The 18,164-nt window shown below is 36.7% G+C and overlaps 1 protein-coding gene across 3 annotated transcripts; it reads right to left on the bottom strand.

The window, feature by feature from the left end:
* Nucleotides 1-1,540: 1,540 nt before the first annotated feature.
* On the bottom strand, nt 1,541-18,149 carry DUS4L (dihydrouridine synthase 4 like). 3 transcript variants are annotated; one of them, XM_025984052.2, is made up of 8 exons: nt 17,926-18,149; nt 17,593-17,695; nt 12,742-12,878; nt 8,417-8,538; nt 5,429-5,546; nt 4,229-4,351; nt 2,881-3,107; nt 1,541-2,153 (listed from the first exon to the last, which is right to left on the bottom strand). In XM_025984052.2, the coding sequence occupies exons 3-8, from the start codon at nt 12,855-12,857 to the stop codon at nt 1,906-1,908; spliced, it is 954 nt and encodes a 317-aa protein (XP_025839837.1). In that variant the 5' UTR covers nt 12,858-12,878; nt 17,593-17,695; nt 17,926-18,149; the 3' UTR covers nt 1,541-1,905. The 3 variants fall into 3 exon arrangements, with proteins under 3 accessions (XP_025839837.1, XP_072616061.1, XP_025839838.1); XM_072759960.1 differs by having other exon boundaries at nt 17,983-18,123; XM_025984053.2 differs by lacking the exons at nt 17,593-17,695; nt 17,926-18,149 and adding an exon at nt 14,077-14,205.
* Nucleotides 18,150-18,164: the final 15 nt, after the last annotated feature.

Below are 18,164 nucleotides of genomic sequence, written 5' to 3'. Positions count from 1 at the left end.
TGTCCCGCGGACGCGGAAGCTTTTGCAGCTTCAAAACCATTTTCCTGCTCTTGTCCGCAGGCTGGGAAGAGAGAGTCCTCCCTTCTCCCTAGGGAGACGTTTAGGGACGGAGAGGGAGCAAACCATGGGTGGGCGCATTCCTTCAGTCACTATTGTCCAGGTGGTCGAATTGCGTGAATATACTTAATTATTGTTTCATTATTGACAAGGTCTCAGAAATACAAATGACAGTATTTTATCCTCCTGGGCAGAATTATTTTGGGAATATTAAATGATGTAAGTAAAGATATGATTATAGAATAATAAAAATACATTTAACTGGGTGCTTTTTCTTATCATCACAGATATACTTGATCACACAGAAAAGAGAGGAAAAAGACTATGAATTAACTATGAAGGTTTTTTTTTTTTTTTTAAGATTTTATTTATTTGAGAGAGCAAGCCCCAGAGAGAGCATGAGTGGGGGCAGGGGAGAGGAAGAAGCAGGCTCTCCGCTGAGCAGGGAGCTGGATATGGGGCTCCATCCTAGGACTCTGGGATCAGGACCTGAGCGGAAGGCAGATATTTAACCCACTGAGCTACCCAGGCTTGAATTAAGCAGTTTTAGACAACCGTTTCCTTATAAAGTTTTCATGTTGGTAATATAAGCCAGTATCTTAATTATGTAACTGTTTTAATAACTGAGATACTGAATTCTTGCAGTGGCACATTCACCAACAACAAAATTCTCTTAGTAACACTCCCAGACCATGGAACTATAAAATTAAAATTATCAAAAAAATTATTATCAATTGCTGGGAAGTGTAAAAATAACATCATAAATAAATAAATCACGGGGATCCCTGGGTGGCTCAGCAGTTTAGCGCTTGCCTTTGGCTCAGGGCGTGATCCTGGAGTCCCGGGATCCAGTCCCACGCCCGGCTCCTTGCATGGAGCCTGCTTCTCCCTCTGCCTGTGTCTCTGCCTCTCTCTCTCTCTCTCATGAATAAATAAATAAAATCTTCAAAAAAATCACTAAAAACAGCATATGAAAATTAGGTTTTTAAATTAAAATTCTCTAAGAAATATTTCAAATATATAATCAGCTCCAGATTGGCTACCAAATTTTTATATATAAAACGTGGGAGACTAAAATTAATTTTTGTCATTTTAGGTACAAGTGTATTTACCAAGCAAGATCTCAATCTTCTAAGGATCTAGAAGACTTGAAATGTAACAAAGTTAACATCATTTAGAGTTTCATGGATCTTATTAATTTTAAATCATAGAAAACATCACAGATATTTAAACTCATACAATTTAAAACAATTTAAATAAGTTACATAGAATTTAAAACATACCTGGAAGTGTCATTCATGAATTAGGAAGTACCAGTTTGATTTTCCAATTTGAATTTTTAATCTAAGCCCTGAAAGTAACTTTATACAAAATTCTTGTTCCTTTTCATTTTATGTAGAAGTTGGCATTTGTTCTGTCACTTTGCACTTATTTTCATTCAAACATGCTTCATGTTGACTTATAAATACTATTAGACTTATACTTTTAGTATTAAAATAAAAAATTTATTTAAAAATGTTAAAAACACAATTCCTTTAGGAAGTTTTTTTTTGAAATCCATAATAGGATTCAGAACAATATTTTGTCAATGTTTGGAAGAGTGACCGGGATGTGTGCTCTACCTGGGGTCTTCTTCACAACTAAATTTTGTTTCCATCCTACAGATGTACTGAATCAGAATCTCTGAGGATGGGGTCTAGGACTAACTTTTTAAAATGTTCTCTGGGCACTGTTTTTATGCTTATGGGGGAGAGACACTGACTTAAAGTAAAAACCAAAATGTGACCTTGGGTGGTTTCACTGTAGATATAAAGTGAAGTAAATATTAAAATACTTTAGGAAGTCCAGTCAAATCCCATAATGGTCTGTAAGGTAATCTAAAACTGCTGATGTGCTTGACAAAGCATTAAACACTCTTTTTTCCTGCCTTGAAGTTATTTTTTCCATCATGTACATTAAATGTTGATGGAAACACATATAAGGAGTTCCAAGTTCAAGAGCAATGTCAATCCAGTCCCAGATGCACTGCAGCGGGGTTTCGTCATATCCAGCAAACATGGCAGGGTTTGCTAAGAGTCCTCTTGCAACCATCACACCTATAAAATAAAGCATATCACATTTATTCACACATTAAGAACTCACAGGTTATGAGGTCACACTTGAAACAAACTGACAATATTGAAAAATAAGTAGTATTATAAGGTTTCACAATACCCACATATTAGTATAACTCAATTACAAAACAATTTGCTACATTTGTAAACTAAGAATATTTAAATGTACTTACAAGAATTAAAAAATTGTTTTTAAGATTTCTACATTAAACAATTAGTCTCTGGGGATTTTTTTAACGGTTAATCCAGGCTGTCATAAATTGGGTTTGCTTAAAGTTAAGTTTATCCACATTGTCCCATCTAGCAATAGTTATCACAGATTTTGGTACACCAATAATCCAAGGGAGTAATAAAACCACAGGAGTACGTAGCTCCTTTGACTTCTAGGACCACTTTGTGTTCACTAATTCTCATCTCTATTTCACAAATAGGCTATCTGGAAGATAGCCTTCTTAACTGGTCATTCACTGGATATGATGGTGGCAGAAAGTAACTGACTTAATTTATCCCAATTAAAACAATATACTGCCTATATGTAAAAGAGTTAACATAATTTTAATGAACTGTTTAGCTTAAATCAGTACAACAGAAAAATATGGCTCCATTTTAGAGATAAATAATGAAAAATCACTTTAACATCACTCTCCTATTCCCTTTTTTTTTTTTTTTTTGGCTAATTAAAAGACAAACTCAAGTACTTATTTCTTACCATCTGTCCCAGTAATATGCCAAACATTTTCTGCTTCTTTTAAGCTTCTGATGTCTCCGTTAGCAATTACAGGTATAGACATGTTTTCCTTAATTATTTTAATGGCCTCATAGTGAACTGGCTGATGTCTTTCTTCAACAGTTCTTCCATGGACTGTAATCCAAGAAACTCCTGTTGCCTCAGCCTTTCGACAAAGATCTATAGTTCTTGTAAGGTCATCATGGATCCTGTCATTTCAAAATTACATCAGTCTATTCACCACATGCAACTTTTAATGCTAAAATTAATAGATAAATAAAATAATATTTCATCTGATACATTATTCAGTTAGCTTTGCTATATTATCACTACATGCCACTATAAGAAAGGTTTTGTTGAGATCAGTTCCCATTTAAGACTTTAAATTTAGCTATTTCACTAATGGCAAAAATAGGATGACAATTTTTACCTTACCTAATGCTTCACCCTTTTGGCTTTGATAACTGAAAAACTCATCAGTACTGTCATAGAGGGATGGAAAAATGGTATCCTAATACCTGCAATGTATCCCCCAATCCATGAGTACGATAATATATTATGAAATGTGTTTTTAACCTGTCACCCAAAAACCTATTCCAGGTTTATTTTCTTTTCATTGTGAAATTTTATTGCAAATATTACTCTACTCTTGGTACCAGGAATGTTTCTTCTTCTTCTTCTTATTATTATTTTAAAGTAGACTCCAGACCCAGCATGGAGCCCAATGTGAGGGCTCATTTCACTCATGATTCTGAGATCAAGACCTGAGCTGCAATCAAGAGTTACAAGCTTAAATGACTGAGCCACCCAGGTGCCCCTCGCAGCATTATTAATTAAGCAGTCCATGAAAAAAACTGAGGGTTTCTTTTGAGGGAAAGTTTTTAATAATAAAGGGATGTTTTAATTTCTATTAAAAAATACAAAAATGAAGTTGTTCTGTTATTTTTATAAATAAAAATTATATGGTACACAGTCATTTACTAAATGTCTTGTTTCAACATTTCTATATACTAGCTACCAATTTATTAAAGATGGATACTTCCACACTCTTAGACAAAAGGAATATTATTTTATTTCCTAAGTAATGGAAAATTGTGTCAGTAGATTAAAATATTTTCTTTCTTTTTTTTTTTTAATAAATTTTTATTTATTTATGATAGTCACACACACAGAGAGAGAGAGGCAGAGACACAGGCAGAGGGAGAAGCAGGCTCCATGCACCGGGAGCCCGACGTGGGATTCGATCCGGAGTCTTCAGGATCGCGCCCTGGGCCAAAGGCAGGCGCCAAACCGCTGCGCCACCCAGGGATCCCTAAAATATTTTCTTTACCTTATTTTAATAGATATTGAAAATCTGGGATTTTCCACTTGATTTCTTACTTGTTTCACCATATCTCGAACAAGCTCTGGCTTGTTTATTAAGCAAGCTCCATAACCTTCTGCCATTGCCCACCTTTATAAAGCAGACACAACAACAAATGAATTGTAATTAGTCAGAATAGAAGATACAATTTTAAAAGCTCTGTAAGTGCATCTATTTCTCTATCTTAGCAACCTGGAATGGAATCAGACTTTTATAATTCACAGATCCAACATTTTAATGTGGATCAATATGAAATAAGGAAAATATGTTCCCAGATCAAAAAGTACTTAGGAGAAATGGTTTTCATTGGCAAGTGAGAAAATTAAATTAAAATTCATTCAACCAAAACAGACTTAGGTATTTGTAGTTAATTGCAATTACTTCAGATTTTTAAAATTCCAAATTTGATGTTTATTGTACATAACAAGACGTTTTATTAATCTTAATAGTAGAAAGATATTTTTGGCTTACAGCATTCCAAGACCACTAAACAGCTTATTTAACTCTCCTAATGAGTATACAAATATGTCTAATCTGTTTGGATTATGATGTACTTAAAACCTTGATTTTATTCTTTGGACACATTTTGTATTATTGACAGATAATCTAACACAATGCTAGGAAGGTAGGGATATTATTATCAAATTAAGCATCCTATCAATACCCAGTTACTTATTATTTTTTTAATACCCATTTACTTAGACTCAACCAAGTAACTGTGGTACAAACAAAGGGTAACTATAAGGAGGTATTCTTACAGAGAAAATTAGGAGAAAACAAGTGTCAATTTCTCAAATCATAGAATCACAGTTTCTTATCTGACATGGCAGTAAAAATTCATTTTAGGGACTGCTATAAATGTTTAAGTCTTCCATAACCACTTTTGGATGAGGATCAAGGCAGATCCACATATAAAAAAATGTGGTAAAGTGAGACAAAACACTTATCAAGTGATCTATGGATTGTTTTAGCCATCAGAAAATACCTTTGCATATATTTCCCTACATAATATTTCCTTATTTTTTCCTGCGTCTTATTTGGAGCCCAAGTGCTTTAACTCTATTTTCTTTACTTTTTAATTCTTGGAAAACTGGAGATATAGTTTACCATGTTCACATAGTTTTTTCTAATTTTTCTGAAAATTCTTCCAACTTCTTTGAGCTTTACCTCTGAGGGCAACCGCAGTTAATGTCTATTCCATTCGCATAAGGACAGACAATACGAGCAGCATCAGATAAAAGTATCGCATCATTAGCAGCAAACTGAACAATCAATGGGCAATCACCTGATAAAATGAATAGCTCAACATTAAAATTCATAGAAACACACACACACACCATGAAACTCTTCATGTTTGTACAGGATAATGATTACTTTCAGCCTAAGAAGTATCTATTTAAACAAGATAGCATTAAACTAATCTTAAATATTTAAAATTAAAAGTAATTTACATTTAGTACAAACAGTATGAAATTTGATAAAATGAAAACTATAACACTCTTGAAGAACAGATCTCGTTTTCAAAGATGAGAATTAGTTTATTGTATTCCAGAACAATTTTATGTATACCTGTAAAATTTAAATAAACATGAACATTTTATGTACATTTCTATGCCTACTGCTTTTTCCCCCTTGATATATCTGGGAGCTGTACTCCAATGTATTTTCTTTTTAGTAGTGTATTCTTTTGAATGGATGGACCATGCAGTGTACTTTTAGACTTTTTTTTGGGTGGCTTTTGCAAACAATGCTGCGATGAGAATACTATTACACACATGCTCCTCTGAGTATATTCACAGGGTAAATTCCCAGGAATGTAACTGCTGGATGGGCATCTAACTAACATTTTGATAGACATCACAGTTTTCTTTCAAAAGAAAGAAAGATGACAGTTTTTGTTTCCTCACAACTTTTTCAACATTGTATATCCAATAGAGTGTATTTTTATTTGTGGGTTTGCTTTCCATATTCTCTGTCCACTTTTCTATTGTTACTCTTCTTTTAATTGTTCTTTATGTTCTTATTATTTTTAAAATTTTTCTTATAAAAGAGCTTCATAAAAATTAGCTCTGCTATCTATTGTAAATATACACATACACACACATATATATTTTATATATTTTATTTATTTGAAAGAGATAGAGAAAGGGAGAGCACTAGTGGGAAGAGGAGCAGAGGGACAAGCAGACTCCCCACTGAGCTGGGAGCCCCACTCAGGGCTCAATCCCAGGAGCCTGGGATCATGACCTGAGCCCAAGTCAGGCGCTTAACGGACTGAGCCACCCAGGTGCTCCTCTATTGTAAATTATAAATATTTTATAACTATAAATATTTTCTCCAGGTTTTGGTTTGTCTTTGAGTACATGTGTGCTCATTTCTTACACATAAATTTAAGTTTTAATATAGCAAATGTGTCAGATATTTCTTAAGTTTTAACGGACATATTTTTCTCATCTTTCTTTGGGTTAGTGTTATAAATTCTGGACAGATGTATTTTAATTTTCCTAAAGTTCTTTTGAGGACCATCTATATGAGATACACTGGGTGTTTGCCAAAATGCAGATTTCTGAGCATCGTTCTACTTCCACTGATTCAGAATTTTTTTATTTTTTTCTTTTTAATTTATTTTTACTTATTTTTTTGATTCAAAAATTCTATGGCAATTCACTGATTTATGACTAACATGAGATATGAGAATATGCTTTTCCCTGAGGGTGTAAAATGTTTTTTCCCATTATAACTCAGGGAGTTACAGAATTTCAATTTAATAACCATTTATTGGTCTAATATATTTTCAACACAGGGCTAGAAGCTAAGGGTACGAATCGGTAAGAGGTTAATTCCAGACTTCAAGGAGCCCATAGTCTAGCAGACAGGCATACAAAGAAGAAATTATAATACAGCAGGATTAAGCCCAGTGAAAACCTTGTGAGCGAGGACAATAGTGGAGGGCAATCAGGCAAAGTCCCCGGCCACAAACTTTGAGAGCTGGATTAAGAAGCATGTGGTATCATTTGCCAGAGAGACATGGATCTGGGGTATAGGCATGGCTGAGGAAAGGACATTCCAGGTAGAGAAGTATGAGAGGACGGGGCATGTTCAGGGACTTAAACAAATTAGTATTGCTACAGAATAAAGTTGCTGGGGCAGAGATGCCTGGGTAGCTCAGTTGATGAGGCCTCTGACTCTTGGTTTTAGCTCAGGTCATCTCACGGGTCATAGGATGGAGCCTCGTGACAGGCTCTATGCCCAGCAGGAAGTCTGCTTGAAAGATTCTTTCCCTCTGCCCCCTCACCCACTCATATGTGCGAGTACACTTTCTCTCTCAAAATAAATAAATAAATCTTAAAAAAAAGGAATAAAGCTGGTTGGCTATGGAGAGAAACTAATGGAAGATAAAGCCGCAAAAGATATATTCAGAGGCTGGATCATGAGGAATGTCATATATTATTCACAGGTACTGGGATTTTTTTTTTTTTTTAAAGTAATCTCTTCACCTAACCTGGGGTTCGAACTTTCCACCCTGAGGTCAAGTATCACATGGTTTACTGACTGAGCCAGCCATGCACAGTGACAGGTACTGGAATTTTACTCTTTAGGCCACTGGTTCTCAATCTTTAGCAAGCTCAGAATCACCTGGAGGGCTTTTAAAAACAGATTGCTGGACCATATACCCAGAGTTTTTGATTCAGTGGGCCTGCGGCAGAGCTGGAAAATTGCCATTTAGAACAAGTTTCTAGATGATGCTGATGCTGCTGGTCTGGCGTATCACCCCTTGAGAACCACTGCTTTAGGGCATGAGCTGTCCAAGAAGGATTTGAGGCAGTGAAGAGATGTGATCAAATTTACATTTAGAAAGGTTCCTTTGGGCTATTTGTAGGATGGGTTGGAATGGGGCAAGACTGGAAGCAGTGAGATAAGAACCTAATAGCTCAGGTGAGAGGATGGGGCCCCAAGGAAGGCTGACCTCACACTTAGATATATCATCCAGAGTTTACATGGTACTCAATAAAAACATATGTTAAAAACTTATTACAAACATAAAGAACTATAATATTTAAAAATAAAATGTCTGAATTATGTTGTTTCTGATTAGACAGTTTTTTGTTTTTTGTTTTTAAGTTTTACAAAGTCAGCAAACTGGGTTTCACATACCTTGGTTTGTAGTAAATTCACTGTCTCGGGCTTTTATTGATCTGACAAAATCAGCAGCAACTATCATTGGTGTATAGCACAGATCACAACCATATTTTCTTACTAATGTTCTAAAAGCCAACCTGTGAGCATATAAAACTTTAATTAGGCATTTAGAAAACATCACAATCATATGTACTTCCAAGTTTAATTGTTAAATATTTATTAGAGGAAAGTCCTGCCTTTGAGAGGATAGAGTAGACATACTTTTCCCTATTCTGGCTGTTAAAAAAAGAAAAAAACAAGCCCAAATTGGAGTCATTTGCCACCTCCATGACTGCAAACCAAGACTTAATTACAGTTTCCCAGGAATGTGACCTTTTAAAGTCAATCTGAAATTTCTTGAACAGCAATAATAAGGTAACCTGCAGGATAAAAAAATTCCTGTTGTCCCTGTCCCCACCAAAAGATGTCCTGGCCTGAACCAATCTTCCTTTTCTTTTGCTAATAACTTCTTGCTCTACCTTCCTTCCTATAAAAACCTCCCATTTTGTACAAATCCATGGAACATCTCTTTACTTGCTAGGTGGGATGCTGATTCTGAATTGCTTAATGAGGCCAGTGAGATCTTCAAATTTACTCAGTTGAAATTTTTTTTTTTTTTAACATTGGTGACTATACTATATATAAAACAAACACAAGAAAACTCTGAAAGGTGGAGACAAGAAAACAGAAAGGCTAGTGACCTTGGGATATGAGGAACAACAGTGGTGAGTTTTTGCCTGGATTTCCTTTTTGCCTCAAATATCCCAGATTTGGCCCTAAAGAAGCTGGCAACCCACAAATACCAATAAGTGAGACAGAAAGAGCCCCAACAAAAGTCAGCTCTCTCTGAGCAAGTATTAGGAAAGGGGAAGTCTAGTAAGACAGAACAATTACAAACCAAACACCAGAGACAAACCTGTGGCCCCACCTCCAGAAGCATGTGTTGAGTGGGGAGCTTAGACTTCCACCTTTCCAAGGCTGTAACAAACTTTTCTAACACACCTTTATAGTGGCGTCAGAGAAGGCCAGGTAGGGAACTGGGACTTTAATAACTTGCTGGCCAGTAACTTTAATACTTTCTCCCTTCCCATTGTTAAATAGTATCAGAGGATGCTTGGTGAAAGGCTAGGACTTTCAATATAGTCCAGCAGGTACCAGGTCATCCCCTTCATGGCTTGCCCCCAGGTTAGCAGTAATGAGGAGCCATTCCCCCTGCACCCAGAGTGTCAAAGGAGACCAAATAAGAAATCAGGACTTTTACTTTCACCTCCTAGTAGTGGGGTAGTGCTTTCTCATTTCTCTCCTGCTATAGTGATGGCAGAAAAAAAAAAGTTAAAACAGAAGTTTCAAAATTCAGAATCAATCAATAGAATCTACTCTATTAAAAAGCTAAAAGAAACATCATGTAATTGTATCAATCAATATAGAAAAAGCATTTGACAAAATAATACTCATTCATGATTAAAAAAACCAAAAACTCAAGAAAATAGGAAGAGGGAAAACTTTCTCCACTTGATAAATAGCATCTGCAAAAAAGTTCTATAGCTAATATATGTAAAGATGAAAAACAGAACATATTTCTTTTAGATCAAGGACAAAGCAAAGATGCTTGCTCTCATCATTCTTATTTAACATAGTGCTGGAACTTCTAGCCAGTGTATGAAAAAGAAATAAAAGGCATATGATGGAAAGGAAGAAATAAAACTGTCCCTATATGTAGATGAGATGATCACATAAATAATTCCAAGGAATTTATTTTAAAAATCCTTCAATAAGGAAGTTCAGTAAGTTTACAGGATACAAAATTAACATAAAAAATCAATTTTATTTCTGCATATAACTGTGAATACATGGACACTGAAATTAATAGTATAATATCATTTACAATCGCTCCAAAAAAAGAGAAAAATACTCAGGTGTAAGTCTTCAAAACATGTATAGCACTTAATATGCTGAAAGCTATACACAATGATGATGAAAAAAATCAAAGATCTAAATAAATGGAAAAACATACTATCTATGTTCATGAGTTGGGAGACTCAACATAGAAAGGAATTAAATTCTCCCCAAATTGATATACATATTTAATACAATTCTTCTGGAAATTCCAGCAAGATATTTTGTAGATAAAGACAAAATCATATTATAAATTATTTAGAAGGGCAAAGGAACTAGAATAGCTAAAACAATATTGAGAAAGAAAGATAAAGAAAAAAAAGAAAGATAAAGCTTGAGGAATTAGTCTACCTAATTTAATTAAATACTTATTATATAGCTATCAGGATTGTGTAGTAATCAGGATTGTGTAGTATTGGTTGGGAGATAGACGTATAGCTCAACAGAACAGGAAAGGGAATGCAGATAAAGAGCTACATAAACATGTCCAAATGATTTTTGAGAATGATGCAAAAGAAATTCCACACTGGAAAGAGAGTCTTCAACAAATGGTGCTGGAGTAATTAGATATCCACAGGCAGAACCAAACCAAACCAAAATAAAACACCCCTCAACTCTAAACCTCACATTTATACAAAGATGAACTCAAAATTGATTATGGACTTAGATGTAAAACAAAAAAATAAGACTTTTTGGGAAAAAAAAGGAGAAAAACTTCAGTATTACGAGCTACACAAAGTTTTCTTAAACTTGACATCAAAAGCACAATTTACAAAAGGAAAACTTGGTAAATTAGACTTTATAATTAAATAAAAAGGTTTTGCTCTGCAAAGACCCTGTTAAGAAGATGAAAAAATATGCTACATACTGGGAGAATATATTTGCAAATCACATATCTGACAAAGGAATAGTATCTAGAATATATAGAGAACTTTCAAAATTCAGTAGTAAAGAAAAACTCAACAACAACAAAAACCTGATTCAAAAATGGGCAAAGGGTTTGAGTAGACATTTCCTCAAAGATATAAACACAGCTAATAAGCACAATGAGATACCACTTTACATTCACTAGGATGACTATGGAAAAAACAAACAATACAGTAAGTATTGGTGAGGGTGGTGAGGAATTGGAACTCTTGTTGGTGGGAATATAAAAATGGAAAACAATATGGACATTCCTCAAAAAAATTAAAAATAGAATTGTCATATGATCTAACACTTGCTGCTGGGCATATATCCCAAAGAACTGAAAGACATTTATATATCCATATTCATAGCAGTATTAGTTGAAATAGCCAAAATGTAGAAGCAACCCAAGCATCCATAAATCAATAAATAAAATGGAGTACATACATACAAACGGAATATCATTCAGCCTTTAAAATAAAGGAAATTCTGATACATGCTATGACATGGATGAACCCTGAGGCTATAATGCTAAGTGAAATAAGTCAGTCTCAAAAAAGCAACTATTATATAATTTCACTTATATGAATACCTAGAGTAGTCAAGTTCAAAGAGTGAGAAAGTAGAATGATGGTTGACAGGAATGGGGGTGGTGATGGTGGAATGGGGAGCTATTGTTTAATAGGTGTAGAGTTTCAGTTTTGTAAAACAAAGAGTTTTAGAGATTGGCTGTATAACAATGTGAATGTACTTAACATTATTGAACTGTACACTGCAAATGCTTAAAATGTCTAAGCTATATTTTACCACAACTGAAAAAAATTTAAAAACCAACTCAATAGTAAAAAAGCAAATAATTTAATTAGAATATTGGCAACAGACATAAAGAAATATTTTTCCAACAATATACAGGGGACAAATAAACATATGAAAACATTTCCAACATTGCTAGCTATAAAGGAAATGGATATTAAAATCATGAGATATCTCTCCACACCTATCAGATGGCTAAAACTAAAAAATGACATTACTACACATTGATGAAGATGAAGAGAAACTAGATCCCTCCTATTCTGTTGGTAGAAATGTGAAACAGTACAGACACTCTGGAAAATTTGGCAGTTTCTTAAAAAAACTAAACATATAGTTATCACATGATCTAGCAATTGCAGTCGTAGGGATTTGATCCAGACATGTGAAGACTTATGTTCAAACAAAAACCTGTGCATGAATGTTTAGATTTACTTAATATCCTTTTATTTAATATCCACTATATCTTTATAGGTGGGAGTTATAAACAGACATCTTTTTTTTTATAGATATAAAAAGTGAAGTTTGAAGGGGTGAATTGTTTACTCAAGACCATGCACATAACAGGCATACACCAGCATGCCAGCCTAGACATAATCCCAAAACTAGGTGTTTGATGATCCCATATGGTGGTCAGAGCACAAAAAGAAAATCACATCTTGGCTCATTAACCATTTATTAATACTTACTTTGAATATCGAACCATTGGGGCACAGACTTTTACCAGCTGCCCAGAATGAAGCATTTCTATTGGATCTTTTTTTCTTTCTTGACATATTGTGGTTGGTATGCAGTCACTCTTCATGAATACAGATTTGTTTCAAATCTGAAAAAGACAGTTTGCATAGAGAAAAATTACTTTCATTAGATGAATTCTCATCATTCTAACAATTTCAACTGCCAAGAATATATATTTTTTTGTCAGGCTTGTGGGCTCAGGAATCTTTTTAGCTTTTTTTCACAGTATCAAATAGGATACTACAGAATCCTATCTCTATAAGTCACTGACAGTTTTTAGTACACTGTGAAATCATCACGTTTATATATTCAGTACAAATTATGCATGTTCGTGTCAAACACTAACAGATTCAAATTCTATACTTAACTCACTAAAGTAACATTTTCTGCTCAAATTAATAAATGCTCAAGATGTGGAAAGCTACAAGTTTTTTTCTTAGCATAGCACGGCTTTTCAAATTATGTTTAATATTTCCCATGTTACTTTGTTTGGTATTGATAAACCAGAGAATCTGATTTGAATAATTTAATGTATAAGACTGTGTATGTCTGGCACTTGAAATACCTTGTTTTATACAGGAAAGCTAAATGGGGTTAATTGAACAACTTGAAGTAGTTAGCATTTCCAAGATTTACTGGTCTATTTAATGTTTATTGTTATTCACAATTTCTATTCTTTGTATCTGGATCAGAAGGCAAACTTTTATTTAAAAATTTAAATGTGCTATCAACTAGCAAAAATTCCAATTATGATCATGTAATTGAATACATCACTTTTTTATAAAGATGATTTTTATTTATTTATGCATGAGAGACACAGAGAGGCAGGGGCATAGGCAGATGGAGAAGCAGGCTGCCAGTGATGAGCCTGATGCGGGACTCCATCCCAGGACCTCAGGATCACACCCTGAGCTGAAGGCAGATGCTCAACCACTGAGCCACCTAGGTGTCCCTGAATAAATCAATTTTATATCCAGATACAAGTGATTAAGTAGTTCCTAAATGTTTTTAAATTTGCTATACTTAAAATGCTGTCATTTCATAGTGTTGGCCACTTTCCATATTCCAATGTTTGGCCTCAGTAACTTAGCAACAGATATGGGCAAACTTTAGGAAGGTCTAATTGCTCAACATGCAATTTTTTGTTTAGCTCAGAACTAGAAAGTAGTTATAATCTAAATATAAGCCAAGAATTTCGACTTCTTTAGGTAGTGTACAGTTGAAACAAGCTAGCTTTATTGACCAATGTTCAGTCTTTTATCTCTTTATAATTTTTATTTACTTACTTTAAAGAGTTTGAGAGAGAGTGTGAGTGAGCATGGGAGAAGAGAAGAGGGAGAGGGATGAGCAGACTCCATGCTGAGCACAAAGGCCAATACGGGGCTCGATCTCATGACTCTGAGATCAGGACCTGAGTGAAATCAAGAGTAGGATGCTTAACTAAGACACCCTTACCTCCTTTTTTAAAGTAAAAATTTATGATTAGACCAATGTAAGCCCACATAAGTAAAACATAAGCAACAGAAAGGTAGTTCCTTTTCATGAATTAAGCCTGTTTCTTCCCTCTGGCATTTCATATCCTAACTATGCCATCCCTACACACTCAAGTCAGAAACCTGGAGCTTGCCCTCCACTTCTCCATGTCCCACAAGTGTGTCAACCGAGCAGTACCTTTCATCAAATCTCGAGCATTGCCCTAGTGTGTGCACTCAATCATCCCCCATCTTGATTCTGTCTTCTCTGAATCCCAGATAGATGATCTTACTTACTCACTACACCCTAGGTTCTCCTGTCGCCATGTGCACTTTTCATTATTATAGAGTATAATAACACATCCACTTGAGTTTTTGAGGGCATGGACATGTATTTAATCATACAACAAATATTAAGTTCCTGCTATGTGTTGGGAATACAGATGGAGATACATTTCTTGTCTTTAAAAATGTATTAGAGTTAGGGATCCCTGGGTGGCGCAGCGGTTTGGCGCCTGCCTTTGGCCCAGGGCGCAATCCTGGAGACCCGGGATCGAATCCCACATCGGGCTCCCGGTGCATGGAGCCTGCTTCTCCCTCTGCCTGTGTCTCTGCCTCTCTCTCTCTGTGTGACTATCATAAATAAATAAATAAAAATTAAAAAAAAAAAAAAAGATCTAAAAATGTATTAGAGTTACACATACTTACACAAAATGGTAGTTCTAATACATGCACTTAGACACAATTTAACTGTTGTGGAAATAAGTGTCTAGAGAAATGAGGGAATACATCAACTGCAGAGGAGGGAAAGCTTTAGCTAACATATGTGGGAGATGGGGGGCTGTCCTACTGTCCTGTTTCAGGGAGCAACATATAAAACCAGAGGCTTGAAAATGATGAAATAAACCTGAAGAATGCACCATTAGTAGTCCTGTGTTATTTGAGCATACTAGAAGAGGGAGAAGGCCTGTAGAACCATGGACCTTTATTCTAACCTGGAATAAAATCTAAATAATTTTATACTATAGGGCCTTGGTTAACCATTTTTCCAACTCCGTGGGTGATGTTTCATATGTGCCCAACATGCATGTGCATATAACATACTTTCATACATAGCAGGTAGTTTTGGATTGGCTGTATGTCTCTCCTTGTATATGTGTAAATGAAACATTTTAGTGGGAAAATGACATGATTGGATTTCTGATTTAGAAAAATTTTACTGAAAGGGGGAAGGACTTTTGGCAAAATATCAAAGGAGGCTATTGTAGTAAGCCAGTCCGATGCATAATGAGTGTCTGACCTGGGTCGCTAGGAATAAGAAATGAGAACCCACTTAGGAGCTATTTAGAAATAAAAATAAGCTGGCAAGATATTTAGTTGGTGGAAATCAGCTAAATTTCAGGAAGTGCATGTTGTATAGTATGAGAGAATTCTAGGATGATGTGCACGCTTTGGCTTTTGAGGCTGGGTGGGTGTAAGTCCAATCTATGAGACAGAAAATAAAGAGGAATAGGTTTTACCAGGGAAACAGGAGTTCATATTTGGGCACATTAGAGGTGCTCATGAGATTTCCAGATGGTGATGTCTCACAACTGCTTATACAGATATGATGCTCAGGAAAAAACTAGACATACAGACTGATGGTCTTTACCTTTTAGGTAATAAGTTGAAATGAAAAAAAATCAAGAACATGGACAAAGCACTTAAAGATGCCGTATCTGGCAAGAAATCCTTAGAAGCATCAACATTCAACTAAAAGAAAAAGAATGCAGAGGAGACAGTGATATGAATTCTGGAGCTGAGAAGAATAAACCTGAAGAGTGATATTCAAAGACTGAAGACGGGAGAGTGTCAAAGAAAGAGGGGATAAGCATCTTAAACATCACAGAAGAGTTAAGTAAGGAAAAGACTAATAAAAAGCATCTAATAGCAACTAGGTCATTAGGAACTTCAGCAAGAACAATTTCATTCCCACTCATTCTTGTAGTTCCAGTACGTGGTACAAAGGCCTCCCTCAATATGTATTTGCTTAATGAATAAATCAGTAGTTTTCAATCTTGGTTCTACCTTAGAATAATCCGGGGAGCTTTTAAGACTCAGGATGCTCAAACCATACCCTAGACCAATTAAGTGTGAATCTCTGGGCTTACCATGCAGGTATCAGTGTTTTTTTGTTTTTTGTTTTTTTTTTTTAAGCTTTCTAGGTGATTTCAATGTGTAGTTAAGCTTAATAAACAAATCCAAACTACCAAGCACCTGGTACCATTGTTTGTCTACATGGGTTTCTACCTTATGAGCTCTTCTGGGACATGACAGGAATGGAGTCTCATTTGTAAACTCATGCTGGTGTGTACGGTTGGGGCTCAAAACTCTTCACTAAATGAACGAGTTTTACGCAACTTTTCTAGAACCTTCCCAAAGTAAGAGCCAAGGACAGAAAAAAGAACCCATAATTCAAAGATATTATTCAGGGCAGCCCTGGTGGCTCAGCGGTTTAGCGCCGCCTGCAACCCACGGCAGGATCCTGGAGACCCAGGATCAAGTCCCACGTGGGGCTCCCTGCATGGAGCCTGCTTCTCCCTCTGCCTGTGTCTCTGCTTCTACGTCTCTCGTGAATAAAAATCTTAAAAAAACAAAACAAAGATATTATTCATCAACATTAAAGAATTCTTAAAAATTGTATTATGGATAATGAATTCTAGTGTGAGTCTGAGCACATTGCCCTGAGCAATTCACGTGATTCATTCAGAACCAACAATTCTAGCCAGACTGATTGAGACCAAAAACACTAGGGAAAAACCTGAGACAAAGTCGAGGGAAAGCATAAGACACACCACCTGAGTGGTTATGAGCATTACATGCACAAAGTACTATTACAGCACCTTGTTGAAATACTATTAGCAGAATCGAGGGAACCATGTGGCTTCGGAATTGGGAAAAACTGGTTCTCTGTGTATAGGGCAAGTTATATTACAGACTTTTTTTTTTTTTTTTTTTCAGACTTTTTAAAAAAGAGATTTTATTTATTTATTCATGATAGACACAGAGAGGAAGAGAGAGGCAGAGACCCGGGCAGAGGGAGAAGCAGGCTCCATGCAGGAAGCCTGATGCGGGACTCGATCCCGGGACTCCTGGATTACGCTCTGGGCCAAAGGCAGGCGTGAACCGCTGAGCCACCCAGGGATCCCCTATATTACAGATCCTTGTGCTGGGATGCTTAACCTTCTCGTACCAGGGTGGCTGACCCGTTAACTTATCAGGGTGCATCTCGGGGGCGGGGACCTCAGTGAATAATGCAGATGCATTAGCGGGAAGATAATGGGAACTAACTTGATTCGGCAGCTTCAATACTGTTAGTTGGAGATCATGGAAAATCCGTCCGTTTGAAAGAGGAAAAAAAAAAAAAAAGTTTGGCATCACTCCTAGCACGCGGCTGAAAGAGAGAGGAAGAGGCGGAAAAAGCTCAAGGTCAAGGGAGGGCAGAGGCTGAGTCCGCTGGGCTTTCCCGGGCCGGTCCTCCTTGTCCACCAGCCTTCGGCTCCCCCCAACTCTGTCCTCCGCGCTCATCCTTCCCCAGCTCTCCCGCCAGCGTCCACCCCAGGGCGGCCAGCCAAGGCGCGCGGCGCCCGAGGCCCCGGCTGTGCCCGCGGAGCTCCCAGAAACCTCCGCTCTCGCGTCCGGCCTCCGCCGGGAGGCCCCGGTTCCGGGTTGAATACTTGCACGGCCAGGTTCCCGCGCCCGCCGTCTCTTGGGCCGGGGGCACGACGGCACACGGCGCCAAGCCCGCCGCCTCGGCTCCCCGCGCGCGCCGGCTCCGGGCCCCGCGCCGCTGCTCCCAGCCCGAGATTCGCGCGGCTGCGGCGCCCGCGGAGCCGACTCCCCAGGCCGTGGGCGGGGCGGGG

Source organism: Vulpes vulpes, chromosome 5 (genome assembly GCF_048418805.1).
Source record: "Vulpes vulpes isolate BD-2025 chromosome 5, VulVul3, whole genome shotgun sequence".
NCBI lineage: Eukaryota > Metazoa > Chordata > Mammalia > Carnivora > Canidae > Vulpes > Vulpes vulpes.
This window is presented reverse-complemented; position numbering and strand designations above follow the sequence as displayed.

Coding starts and splice junctions, on each gene's coding strand:
- DUS4L (XM_025984052.2), bottom strand. CDS start 12,857: ATGAAGAGTGACTGCATACCAACCACAATATGTCAAGAAAGAAAAAAA. Junction 8,539..12,741: donor CCAATGGTTCGATATTCAAA/GTAAGTATTAAT, acceptor ATATGCTCACAG/GTTGGCTTTTAGAACATTAG. Junction 2,154..2,880: donor GCATATTACTGGGACAGATG/GTAAGAAATAAG, acceptor TTTATTTTATAG/GTGTGATGGTTGCAAGAGGA.